This window comes from Leuresthes tenuis, unplaced genomic scaffold (assembly GCF_036924035.1).
Source record: "Leuresthes tenuis unplaced genomic scaffold, fLeuTen1.0.hap1 SCAF_1, whole genome shotgun sequence".
NCBI classification, from domain to species: domain Eukaryota; kingdom Metazoa; phylum Chordata; class Actinopteri; order Atheriniformes; family Atherinopsidae; genus Leuresthes; species Leuresthes tenuis.
The window spans coordinates 5,827,260-5,841,581 of record NW_027325355.1 but is presented as its reverse complement, the minus strand read 5'-3'; the positions used below and the strand labels follow the sequence as shown (position 1 = coordinate 5,841,581).

Below are 14,322 nucleotides of genomic sequence, written 5' to 3'. Positions count from 1 at the left end.
CAGGTTGGAGATGTTAAACACTCAGCTTTAAACTCCTGTTTAAACCTCTGTTCTGTCTTCTCTTTTTAAAATCTACAAGGTGCCGGTGTTCCTCTGTGCCGGAGGGTAATGCATAAGAATAAAAGGTTTTGCCATCCCAGTTTATTTGTCTAAATGTGAAATGAAGATAAAGTTCAGCCATGTTGTTCAGAGTGATGTAGTTCTCTACAGCAGACTGCCACTGAAGAGATGGTGTCAGAGCACTTTGTCTCTGTGGTTCTTCAAAGGGATGCAGGTCATCGTCCCCAACAGTAACTGGTGGTGCTGCTCAGGGTCTGTGAAGATGCTGAGAATCCACAGTTCATCCCATTGAATCTGGGAAGAAAATACAGAAAAACAACCAGATTTACTTTGTTTTCTCTCAAAGTTTAAATGTTGTTGGCGTTCCCTGCCAGTGATTGGCCAGATTTAGTCAACAAGACTCGTATGCAGAGACACCACAAGACGACATGATAAAAGCTCAAATACACCATCAAATAAATATTAGAACTAAAGTGATGCTGACTGAAGCATGAGTGTAAATTCTCAGACGTAATGACTGATTTTAAAGTGACAGCTTCAAGGAAGAAACTATTTTCTTTTTATATATATATAATTTAAAAAAAGCTCTCTGGTACATATACTGTTTTCTGAGCTTTTACAGCCTCGGTCCGACCTCAGGTTAAACTCATGTAACCATGATTTTCCTGTGAATGCTTCATGTAGATGTAATAAAAGGTCGCCCTGTTGTTTTTGCTTTAACATGGTTTGCAGTGTTCACCTGTGAGACAAATGATACATCACCTCTGCTCATCCAGATGTTCAGTTAGACTGCCGAACAGCACGGATAACGTGAGCGTTCCAGTGGTGCTTGTATTCATCCAGTTCTTTCTGTCGTGCTCCCAGACGGCTGTACCGCAGCAGCCTTGTGTGTTCGTAGCTGCTTTTGAACAGATACTTCTCCCTCAAGTCACCAAACAGATCCGTCCAAAACTGTGTGTGAGTATGCAAACACACATTTTATTCTAAGGAAATATATCACCTTCCTCCTGTAAAATACAGCTGAATTGCTGCCTGTTGTGTTTTAGGTAGTTTATTATGTAGAAGACATTTAAAATCTTAAGCAGGAACTGAATTGATTCAACATAAAAAAAACACCAAGTAAAAGCGAGCATTGTCTTCATCAGCACAGTCATCTACAGTAAATCCAAAAGTGTGATGTGAAGTAGATAATCAGTGAAGAATGAATACGAGATAAAAACCTTTGTTTGCCAAAGCAGGACCTCCAGCTTTCAGTTCACTGCTCAGATGCTGAAGTGCCATACATGTGACTTCTGGCTCCTGCAAATGCATCTCTGAGCGCTGATCTTAAGGAACGATGAAGTGCTGCCATCAGTCCATTTTCTGCCACAGTCTGTGCGGCGGCGCATTGGAAAAACTCAAAGCTCAGCAACACACTCAATGTCATTTTGAGCACCGACACCAGGATCATTGTTGGACTTTCCACATGTGAGCCACATCATTTTTGTTGAGAAGCCATCGATACGGCCACTTCAGGCAATTCCAAAAGGTTTCAGTTTGTCGTTCCCACCAACATGCCACACTGAACAATACTCTATTCCAGATGTGTCAGGTTCTCTTATTGTGTTCATCACATCACATCTTCTGACTGTAAAAGAGTACTTTTGTTTCAGAGGCTGCCACATCGCTCTGTGACCTAAAAGCTGCCTGATCCCTGAGGTTCCTCAGAAAAAGCTGCCTGCACAGCAGCAACTGGAGCGTAGTTCTTCCTCTCGGTCAGGTCTGCATTTTGTCTTCTTTTGAAAGTGCTGACACTCACTGAAATGTTGTGCTTGGCTGCCAGTAAGTCCAGCGAGATTTCAGAGGCAGGGTCCTCTGTGAAATACTTGTGGATAAGTTCATCCACCACGGCTGCTTCAGGACCTGATGGATGAATATATGAAAACACCACATGAGAAAAAGTAGATCCACTGCATTTATACTCTTTGGTGTAGGTTTTAAATGATTATTGATTAACAAAGTAAGAAACTGAATATTGTTCACGATTCACTTAGATTCTCATACATTTAGTGTTCATCCCAGTGACTAAAACGCAGCAGAGTTGGAAACCTTGAAAAATGCCTCCCTAAGTAGTGGAATTTGACATTTTATTTTGAGGGTGCCACTCTGTTTTTCTGAATGTATTATTCTGCATTTGCTGCACTTAACATAAGCTGCATGTTTTGAGTTTCAGCCATACCTGGGTGGTAATCTCAGTGATAATTTATAATACAATGAAGAAATCCATAATCTTTAAGAAGATGATCAAAATATACCTTCCTGTTGAAGATTTCTGCAGCATGAGCCACAGTGTGACAGGACAGGCTGAAGATTTATTCCACAAAATGGACAAAACATCATCTGGTAAAATACAAAGGGTAAAGGACTTTTAGCTTACACATGATGGTAATTTGCTGCGTAAAGTTGAGAAACTAATACTCATCTCACTGATAAAACAGTGATAACAGCACAGTTAATAAACATCCAGCATCAGTGTCTCACTTCCTTCTCAAACTTTTCCTAATTTCCCTCTCTTTATCCATTAAAACCTGAAAACTGCCCAATTGAGTTGTGGCTTGTTGTGTTGCTTTTGTATTCTTTGACACTTCAGGGCCACCGTAGAGACCGCCTTGAATACCAGCTGCTGTATTCGTGGCACCTCTTAAGTCAGTCTGTTCTAACAGTTTCCAGCAGTGCTCAGCTCACAGACTTCATCTCTCTGAATTCTTCTGGAAAACAAACACAAATTTTATTCTCTCACCTTCTCAATTCTCTGTATTGTTGAGGATGGTGAGAAGGGAAGAGTGAGGGGTTTCCTCCGAAAGTCCACTGTCATCTCTACAGTGTTGAGCGGGTTCAGCTCTGGGTGGTTCTGACTGCCCAGAGGACCAGGCTGGACCCTGCTTGGCTTCCAAGATCAGGTGTGTTCAGGGAGGTGTGGCTGTAAGCGACAGTCACTGTGACAAATATGGATTATATAGGTGCTGGAACCATGTTTCCTCTATTTTAAATCAGAGTTTATTTGAGAGGCTGATGTTGATCCTGCACATGTTCTTCTCTCACATGTTGGTTCTCTTCAGCTGAAAGTGAGACTCTCAGATAACTTTGTGTCTGTCGACCTCTTCTGTTCCCTGTGTGTAGTTTTGTGCTCAGCGTCACACAGAGAGACATCCATCCATCCATTTTCTATACTGTCAATCGGGTAGCGGGTGGGCTGGGGCCTATCCCAGCAGTCATCGGGCGAAGGGCGGGGTACCCTGGACAGGTCGCCAGTCCATCACAGGGCCACATAGAGGCAAACAACACAAACAACCATGCACGCTCACACTCACTCCTAAGTGAGTTAAGAGAGATAAGTGATCACTTCTATCGCTTATGGCCGTACTGCCCTGAACACACCTGACCTCATCTGATCTCAGAAGCTAACCAGGATTGGGCCTGGTCATTACTTAGATGGGAGACTGCCTGGGAACAACAGGTGCTGAAAGCTCTTTTGCTTCTCTACAAAAACCAAAGAGGAAGCTGCTGTCCCATTGAACTTCATATTAAGTTTGAAATTATCTCAACAACTTTCCCATTTTTCTCCAAAGACTGTGAATGAGAGCACACACAAATCATGGCATCTCATCTAAGTCGGTCTGTTCTAACAGTTTCCTGCAGTGCTCAGCTCACAGACTTCATCTGTCTGAATTCTGAGAAGTTAAAACATTTATAAAAAGTATTCCATCGAAATAATACCAAGAAAACTGAGCTTTTCCTGATAAGTTCAGGAAACTTTAGTGATATTAAGTAACTTTCCTCAAACAGATCGGTCAACATGTCTTGTACTGAAGTTACTGCATAAAGTCTCATATTATATTTAAAGTCTACTTTCATCAACTAAAAAGAGGTTGAGAAACAATCAATTCAAAGTCATCATAGCATATATAGACACTTGCTGTGTCTTTAAAGTTTGCTGCTCATACACAGAAGGTGGTTTGAAGAACTATTTTAATAGATTAAATGATGGACCCCATATAGTTTAGTCCCCAGAATGACCGAGATCATACATTTACAAGCACATAACATGTTCCTTAATATTAGTTTACTTCTTTTATAAATACTACTTGGATATAGTATATAGCAGAGTGTTAAAGCTGTTTCTCTTGGTTTCTGTGGTGTGTGACTTCCTCTCAGGAACACAGACAGCACGCAGACACATGTGACATCATGAACAGAGAAGGAATATTTCTGTGAAACGTTAAAGCTGTAACGGATCAAATACAGGTGCAGATGAACAGGTTTTCATTGTAATCACACATGATGTTCAATACACACATACAGCAATCTGTTGTATTTTTGTACTGTGCTGTATCTTTTAAAATGGCTTCATGTTTAATATTCTATAGCAGCGAGCAGTTAATAATGCACAGACATGAGAAATTCAAAGGAGAGTCTTTGGAGTCTTCACTCCTGGACCTGTTGCCTAGGCGACCTGACCTCAGGTAATTATCGATTGTTGAAACAATGTCAATAAAATCTCCTTTAACTGTGAAGGAAGTGGAGTCTTTATTGATGGAAATGTGTCGCCCTCTGGCGGTGAAAATATAAATAGCATCATGTCAGTTTGGGAGTGTTTTTAAACGACTGAATACTTTGGTAGATTTCTTATCATTGTAATAATGAGCAACTGGACTTTCTGAATATTTCAGATTTTCTCATCTGAAAGATGTCTTCAGCTTTAACTAGTTGGTGACTGTCGGCTGATCAGCAGCTTAAAGACTATTCACACTTGGCAGGTCTGTACGGTCACACTGACACATCTCAGTCCAAACCATCTGTTTTCTTTGTCCAGAATGTGGACATTACTGTCCTGAAAAGAGTGTCCCTTCCTCTTGAGATGGAGGTGAACTGCTGAGCCTTCAAACTGCACATCTGTATCTGTCAGATAAAAATATGATGGCTCTACAGAAACGGACATTCAGGACCAGAGGGTGAAGAACTTAGAAGATGGGGACCTCACCCAACCAGAAAAGGATGTTTGCAGCAAAGCACTCAGTTTTGCCATTTCTCCACAACAGCTGCCAGTAGTGGACCTCATCACAGCTACTGAATCTGTGATAAGGACTGACAACATCTCAGAAGAAGGCAGAAACAAGCTCAGGAGGAGGAGAGACACTCTGAGGAGGAACAACACAAACTGATGCCCAAACAGAACAAGAAATGACGCAAACAAATAAATGGAGTCCAAACTGATCCTGAACTTTGATGTCTGAATCCAGATGTTGTCAGTAAGAAATGTGGATTAGAACACGTAGAAAAACTGAACAAATACTGCTGAAGCTGCTTCACAACGTGATGGAAATATTAACATATTCACAAATATATCAGGTGTGAGTGTTGAGATTAAAACAAGATGTGATTTGTTCTGCAGGAACTGCCTCATTAACAAGCTTCTGCTCTCAAACTGCACAGATCTGAGCGCTGAATGTGATTTGTTGAATTTTTGGACATTTTCTGACCTTCCCATCAAACTGAAAATAATAATTGGACAACACACTAAAACACACATTTCTCGTGTAAATTAAACTTGTCCTGAGAGAAGTGGGTGCAGAATATTGAAAATACAGCCCCTAAACAGACATAAAAAGATCACACCAGCTTCTCAATGAGGAACATACATGTACATGTACCAGTTAAAGTCAGTTTTTGACATATTTATTTTGCTTTTGATACATAATTCTTGTTCTGACAATCAACATATTTCATTCACAGCAAGTTGTGTCCCTCCACACATGTGCAACACTTTTACCAAAACCAATTCAATGTGGCATCAGAAAATAAACCGCGAGTGACACGACCAACAGGAAATGACATCATCAAGCCATGTGCTAACTAACACAATGAACAGACCAAAACTAAGTCAGTAATGATGTGTAAAATGCAATTAATCCCACAGCACTTCACACTATGAAAGTATACGTAGATGTGCACAGAAAAGTGAACATCTGCACACAAGATGTCCCGCTTATCAGATTTCTATGGAACATTTTACTGATCTGATCTGCATGCAGTTCTGTCTTCACCCAGCTGTCTGTTTGACTGATTAAAGGAGAAAAGTGCTGATATGTTGGCGGCCCGTTAGCCATGGTTTGGTGAGGCAGAGTAAAGCTGTTCTCTGTGCAGCATCTACAGTGGAAGTACAGCAGATGTAGGGGTGCACGGTGTAAAACAGCTGTGTTAACAGCTGGTTTACTCCCCTGTTACTCGTGTCCTCTGCAGTGTGTTTGTGATGATGTGGGATGGGAATGTGTGAGCGAGCTGCTTCTGGGTTTTAGCTGTTCAGGAAACGGCTTTAAGGTTGATGGTGTGGTTTTGTAAATTTAACTCTTTATAATCAAGTGTTTGTAAGAATGAATGCGTACAGGAAATACTCAGAATATTTTGTATTGAAACTATTTTGTAAAACAGAGACACCTCCTCTGTAAGGATGTGGTTTGGCACCGTCAGTGGTCAGTTAGTCCGTTAAGGCCTGCTGATGGTGGAGGATGATCATGTCCCACGATGCCTCCATGCTGTTCTTGGCTCTGTATCTTTTCTAGATAAATTAAACAAATAGTTTTGCACCATATTCTGTTTCTGCGTTGCTGTAATCAGCTGCTTAGAAGCTGCCTGGTTACAGTCCTCTGATATATTTAGTTTCTCTGATCTTTTCCAAAATGTGTGAGACCCTCCACCCATTGCACCGTCATCTTTATTACAGAAAGAAGACAAAGTCTTTGAAAAGTTTCTGTCCATAATTTAGATGATTCTCCAGTAGAACATAAAAGAATAATAACATCAATAATATCAAAAGAGCAAAAAAGCATAAAATTCTGAAGGTTTTCACCTCAAATATCAACATGTTTGACTTAATTTACATTTTACATCAATTATTATTGAGGTGATTAAATGTTAGTAATTTTATTTAACTTATATGTTTACAACTGTTAAAGTCCAAATGTTGTTTGTAATGGATCATTTCAGTCCTCTTTGTGAGCGTTTAGCAACATTTAGCAACTTTCTGCCATCAGAAACTAGTTCCAGTCCAGTTTTCCTTTCATCATCAAACAGGAAGTGAATGTGGAGAAACATCAGGATGAACCCTGGCTGCTCACCGAACTTCTGCTCATTGGAGCAGAATCAGTGAAGATCTGTCAGCAGGTTGGAAATTCATCTTGGCTGATTGCAGCTCAGTGATTCCTCTCTGATATCACAGTTTGTCACATGTGCAGCAAACTAACTGCAGCTGACAGCAACTGAATGGTCTCAGTTGAAGTGAGCTGCAGAGAAACACAACATACTGATATTCAGTGTGAAGCTTTGACTGGAAACACACAGAAAAACAACATCCTGGAAGAATGGCAGCTTCCATCTTCAAAGGACTGGAAGAGGAAGAAGTTTCCAAGGAATCATTCAGAAGAGTTTCAAACAGAAACTGACTGAATCCATGAATCTGAAAAGGTGTTTCTGAGTGAAACAGACAGACATGTACAGACTGAACTATCTGTTCAACAGTGATTCTCTGACAGGAGGAAACTCTTTATACTCAACACAGAGACAACCAGGAAACAGGTGACCAGACTGTAAATCCAGGATGCAGAGGTTCTTCAGTGAATGTGGTGTTGAAGGTGTGGAGGTGGATCAATGTGTCAGAGGAGACTCTGTAGAAGGACAGAGTGCCAGCAGGACGGTCCACATACACTGCTGCTCTGTTAGAGACGGAGGAGGGGGAGGGGATACATGTTCCTCTGTTATTGTGACAGACAGAGTAACCTCCATCAGAGCACCTCAGACTCCAGGACTGATCATTCCATCCAAACAAACAGTCTCCTCCTCTCCTGCTGATTCCTCTGTAACTCACTGATATAAAAACTCTTCCTCTCCACTCGACCTCCCAGTAACAGCGACCAGTCAGAATATTTCTATATAGCAGCTGATGACACCAGTCATCAAATCTGTCTGGATGATCAGGATATGACTGAACCTCCTCCACACGTGTCACCTTCCTGTTGTTGTCAGACAGTTTCAGTCTCCTGTTCACTGTGTTTGTGTCGATTGTGAGTTGACAGGAATCTGATGGAGAGAACAAACACAATCCAGCTGCAGTTATTGATCTATCATCTGTTCACTTTGATCAATGAGTGATGAGACAGTGTGAAGATGGTTGGATGTCATGAATCAGATGAAGAACACACTTACACTTCCTCAGACCTGGTGTCAACCATCGTTCTCCAGCAGGCTCCACCCTGAAAGGAGGAGGGGGGTCAGAGCAGTACAGTCTCTTTCAGCATGCAAACATGGACATTATATGGCTCTATCACACACATTGTTCTACACTGAGAAAGGAACACGAAAACATCTGGATACATCCACTGGAATGGAGCATCTGAAAACTAGAATGAAAGCTATTTGATCAACACTGAAACGTACAAAACTCCTTTCAATCATCTCTGCACAGCAGAGTTAATTAATTACAAAGCAGTATTAATTCTTTCATTATTTGATTTATCTCAGAAAAAGGAGGAAAGAAAAGAAAGTGAAGAAAGAGAAGAACGATGGATGGAAGGAAATCTCTCTGAGCTCATTCTTAAGTTTAAAAGCACCAAATGTTTTCTGCAGTCAGATTATGGAGATGAAGTTTCTGTCTCTGAATTCAACTCTTCAAGTTTGGAAGAATTTTCACTTTGATTTTTCACTTATTTCTGAATCCAAATATGAGCTTTCTGTCACAGTTTAGTCATCCAACCATCAGTAATTTTCCATTGATCCTACTTCTGCCCCACTCAGCCTGTCAGCCACACACACCTCATCAGTTCACTCCACTCACCTGTGCACACAGCTGCCTCTCATCACATGCAATCAGCCCAGCATATAGTCACCAGCTCCACACTATCCTTTGCCAGATTGTTCTTTGCCATGCAAGTCTTTCCAGCGTTCTCCTGCCAGCCTTCCCGGTACCGACCTCGCCTGTCCCTGATTCCCTGCTTCGTCTTTCTGTCCCTGACCAAGAACTTTGCCTCTCCTCTCCTGATTCCTGTTTACTGGTTTCTAAACCGTTTGTCTGCCAGAGTCTCAGTAAAGCCCAAACACAGAGTTAAAGGTCATATTTAGGCTTTAGTCATTTTCAGCACCTGATTAGTAAACCTGGTTGGAGGATAGCTGCTGCTTTCCCTCAGCCTGTGGTTCAAGGAATGTAAAAAGATGAGCAGCTGGCTTTCTGTAAGATTCATTTAACCACCATGATTATCACCAATCAAGTCATTTTTAACAGAGACTTAGACAAGAGGCATTGATTATTTGATATGAAAAAACCCACATTCATTAATTTGTTCTGTTAAAGTTGAAGTCTTCATGTTTTTCAGATTCCCATTACTTGTCTCTTTTGTGTTGTTTCTTTTTTTTAATTTAATCTGGGTGGTCATGGAACAGATACATGCTGTGTTCAAACTGTTTACTTGATCATGATGTAGTCCTCTATAATATATTGTTGGAATGAAACTTGTTAATTAAATGTGTGCATGGGAGCACCTTTGGTGAAGACACCACATTTGTTGTGTTTTCTTTCTCTTGATGGTCAAAATAAAGCTATATATATTATATTTATCTATATATTATATATGTGAGTGTGTGGATTTTATAACTGTAAATGCAATTGGCTACAGTGTGGCAACAGCAATTTATTGAAATTTAAGTGATATATGTGTTCAAATACAAATCACAAGTCAAAACAGCGCTAACTTTAGCTGAATTCTAAAAGGTATAACTGGTGAAATGGAGTCGTTTTGGAGCCGAAAGAGTCGGCTCTTCTTGGTGAGCTGAGCCAAATGATCTGGCTCACCAAAAAGAGCCGAAATTCCTATCATTAATTGTTAGGAATACTTCTTCTTCTTCTTCTTCTGTGATTTTTACTGGCAGCTGGCATCCTTAACGTTGCATATGACGCCATCTACTGAACTTAACTTCTTTCTAATTCTTCTTTCCTATATTCTTTTATTTACCCCAGTTGACACCAGGAATCTCATCATTATTTTCCTCCCTTCTTTAGATTTCCCAGATTCTACTATGTTTCTAAAATAAATACATTCTCCTATTCCTGCCTTCTGCAGCCCTATCTTCATCCTTTCCCTCTCCCTTCCATACCAAGGACATGCTATCATCACGTGTTCCACTGTCTCCCTCTGCCCACAGCTACACTGCCCAGTTGGATGTTTCCCCATTTTCTTAAGTGTATTATTCAGTTTAATATGTCCTATTCTTATCCTGCTCATAATTCTGTTCTGTCCATAACACCCTGCCTCTCCTGCTACACTTTGTCATTTATATAAATGTCTTCCTTTTTCCTGATTCTTCCAATATTGATTCTACTGTTTGTTTATTTCTTTCCAGACTAAACTTTTCCCTTCTGTTTTTGATAATTTTACTTTCATTTCCACCTCCTCTTTCTTTACTGCCTCCTCAGCAGCTTTGTCTGCTTTTTCATTTCCTTTTATTCCTAAATGAGCTGGTACCCACATGAACACTATTTCCCTCCCCTGTTGCGTTAACCTGAATGTTTTTAACTGTATTTCATATCAAATTTCATGTTGCATGTTTCTGCTGTTCTGTTTTTAAAACTTAAGAGTGCCACCTGCAGCCTGCTCATTCATCATCTTTAACCCTGTATGGCCATCATGTGACCTTGCTGCTGCTGCCTCCGCCTGCAGAGGAAACTGTGAGACCATCACTGATCAGCATCAACACCTGAACTCATTCAGCTCTGATTCTTCACAATGTGGAGAAATGTTCCCAAATGTGAAGCTCTCAGTTTAAAGAAGGAGCCTCCTGATTTTCTGTGTTCATGAACTTTTCTGCCAACAGTCAGACAGTAAAAAGCTCTGTTTCCTCTTTATTTAGTCTTGTTGGCAGTCTTTAGACCACAGTTCCACATGTCATGTGTGCTGCTCAGTGCTGAATCTTCACTGTGGTTCTTTTTATTCAGTTTCACATGCTGTGCTGTTAAATATCTGCCATCACGGAGCTTTGATCATCAGCATCAGATCTACCAGAGAAACTGTTGGACATGGAAACACATTTTTCATCTGGGAGAGGCAATGACTTCAATAAATCCTGTTCTGGAGGAGCAGACAGGGATAATAAAGTGGAAATCACTGAATAAAGAGTCTCATTGTTGTCTGTAATGACAAAGTTCAAATCCAACTGAACAGTTTGTGACGCACTGATCTGTTACTGGATCAGAACTTCCTCTCTGGGTGTTTCCTCTCGGTTTAGTTTCACTTCCCATCCTTTTGCTCAGCTGATTTTCTCCGTGGGAAGCGCCATCTGAAGATAATTCAGCTGTTTTTAATGTGTGACTCGTTAACATCAGCTGTGGGCAGCTTAGTTCTAGCAGAAATCTGCGCTCCAAACTTCACGGCACCGGACTCACAGCTGGAACCGAGAAGTCGGGACGAAGGAGGCAGCGGCTCGGCCTGTCCGTCATGTTGTCACTTCTGGTGTCAGTAAGTCCTGAACGAAGCTGTTAAACTTTAAACTTCACATAAATTTCTGTCTACAATAGTTCGACTGCTCATATCTGGACAGAATTGTTCTGAAGAGGCTGTAGATTCATTAATACCTGGATGATGGGCAGCACTGGAATAATGGCGCATGTTAGTGGAAAGATTAATGAGATGACAGCGATACATTTCTCAACAATGCAGATCTCATCAAAACAACCAGTGCAGAATAGGGTTTATTAATGGTTGAACTATGGGATGTCTGATTGTTAGCTTTTATAGGTGAAACAGACGGAGGCTTGCATTAGGTTTCTATGAGTCATGAGCAGTGGCGGTTACAGACCAAATTTATCAGGGGGGGCAGTGTTTTTTCATGGAGGAACATAACAAAAAAAGATATTCAGTGAATTTATTTGAAGCACAAACAAAATGAAAGACTTCACATACTGTACAGAATAAACCTTTAAATAGCAGCTTGGCTGGAAGCTGTGTGTCCTGTCCCCCGTTAATGTGGTCGGAAATGTCCTCAAACTGGGCTGCACTCGTGGATCATCCGTGCACCTGCTGATATCTGAAAAGACATGAATGTAGAGTAAACATGAGGGTGGAACAACATTAAGAACAATATTAATTGATCAGACATCTGAGCCGCCAAACTGCAGCAGTTTTCATCCAGGACCTCGTGAAGAGCCATCGGCATGAAAAAAAGCAGTGAAATGGCCCTTTATGCCCATTCCTTTAATTCGTGAATGGGAAGCAAACTCTGGCGTCGCTGACGTCAGCAGAAATTATTTTAATGTTTGATCCACACAGTTTGACTCGGAGACGTCTGTTGGACATGAAACGCACCTTAAAGACAGCAGCTCTGTGCACAGCGTCTTTTTCTTCTACTCCAACTGTCCGGTGTAAATGATGGGCTGTTCATGGATGATCTGAGGCCTGCAAAGCTTCTCTTTAGTTTACTGACTGTGTGGCACTTGGGGGCAAACGATGCTTCCTGGGTGAGAACATCTATAATGTGTTGAGCCTGTTGGACGTTGCTCATGGATGCACTTGCTTGTACGACCTGTTTGGCTCAAGACATGAACTTATCATCCCATCTGCCCAGAGACTCAGCCCAACTTCCAAGCCTGCCAGCTTTGCATAATTACCTCCCCTTCTGTGAGAGATCTTGCTTGTTTTCCACATATCAAATGTCAGATTTAACATGTAGTTACAAGACAGAGATTGTTGATGGTCTTATTATTCTCTTATCTGGTAACGTGCAACCTAACCTGGTCCTGAGCTGCAGTGTATCCAGACACCAACTGACTTTAAATCCTCGTCTGCTCCTAAAATTGTTCATCTTAATGTGTGCAGCTTGTTCTCCAGGATGGACAAGGTCAGGATTTGGGTTAAATCAACAGATGCAGGCATGGTTGTAATTTCTGAAACCTGGCTGACCAAATCTGTTCCTGATGAAGATATGATCAGAACTGGATGCAGTGTTTATGGTGGCGGTGTCCAAGGAAGCATTACAGTCTTTAAAGCATCTTCTGTCCAGTCCTGTCCTGAATTATAGTCGGCTTGTCTGAGCTGCTGATTTGAATTGGGACTGGCTTAAAACAACTTGAGATGATAATAAATGGCTCTGTGATTCCATTCATCTTACCCACTCAGCCACATCTTAAAAGTCCTGACAGGTCCTCCTGGACTATCTCCCCACAGCTGGCAGATATTATTGATGAGCGTAACCTGGCCATTCAGAAGATTTGTGGCTTTCTGTTCCAGATGTCCGGACTGAACCGGGTCAAAGGTCTTTTGTCCTCTCTGCTCCTGTTACATGGAATATGTTGCAGAAAGACTGAAAATGAACTGAACTCATTTCATGGAGCGCTTTTAAATCCAAACTGAGAGTTCTTGAGGTCGACTCCACTGCATGCACTTGTTTTATTCTTTTGTTTGTGCTTCAGCTGTGTGCTTTTGGACCTGTGTTCTGTATTTATTGCTGCTTATCTTGGCCAGGACTCCCTGAAAGAGTTCCACAGACTTTATAGATGTAGGACTTCTGCTTTACTGGAACATTTCCGTGTTGAGCTGCTTTATGCTTGGACTCCATTTCAGAGGAGCTCACTTATTTCTTACTGCTCTGCACTTTTTCACAGCTGCTTCAGAACATTAAAGTCAATGACTGACATGTTCACGTGCACAGTGTGATGAAGTTCATCTCACTGAGCTCATGTGTGTTTTCACAGAGCAGGACTTTAACTTTCAGTTTTATTCTGAGAATGTGAATCTGACATCATGCAGCGGTTTGGTTAGACGCCATGTTGTATTCCTGCTTCCTCTGAGGTTCTTCTGTGTGAACAGACCCTGAATTCTAACTTGTGGATCGTGTTCTACGCTCAGACTGTGAGATCAGCCTCTAACATCTCATCCTTAAAGCTGAATGCTGAACATATGTGTCCACTGTTAAAACAACACATTTCTGATGAGTTTATTACTGAAACACGTTTTTATTATCAGAGCATAAGATCCACTGACACATGGAGAGGAGGATTTGAGTTGATGTGCAGATGAATGATTTGTGTTTCCTCTGCAGATGAAGGTAGAAAGTGTGTGTGAGCTGATGTGAATTCAGCAGCATGGAGCAGTGTGAGGACACTAAAACCACTGAGAGCCAGAGCAAAGCTCAGAGGTGAGATGACCATCTCTAACTGTCCATGACTCTTCTCCATGTCAGAGCTCA

At 41.2% G+C, this 14,322-nt stretch overlaps 1 protein-coding gene and 1 pseudogene across 1 annotated transcript in view; one reads left to right on the top strand and one right to left on the bottom strand.

Annotated features, from left to right (window-relative positions):
- Positions 1-3,449: 3,449 nt before the first annotated feature.
- Positions 3,450-3,568, top strand: LOC140294176 (5S ribosomal RNA; annotated as a pseudogene).
- A 3,490-nt stretch (positions 3,569-7,058) lies between these two features.
- The window catches only part of LOC140295535 (NLR family CARD domain-containing protein 3-like), a 173,162-nt gene continuing 165,898 nt past the window's right edge, over positions 7,059-14,322 (bottom strand). Inside the window, exon 14 of the mRNA XM_072379698.1 lies at positions 7,059-7,929. Within this exon, the coding sequence (XP_072235799.1) occupies positions 7,646-7,929 (284 nt within the window). The 3' untranslated portion in view covers positions 7,059-7,645. The remainder of the gene's footprint in view (positions 7,930-14,322) is intronic.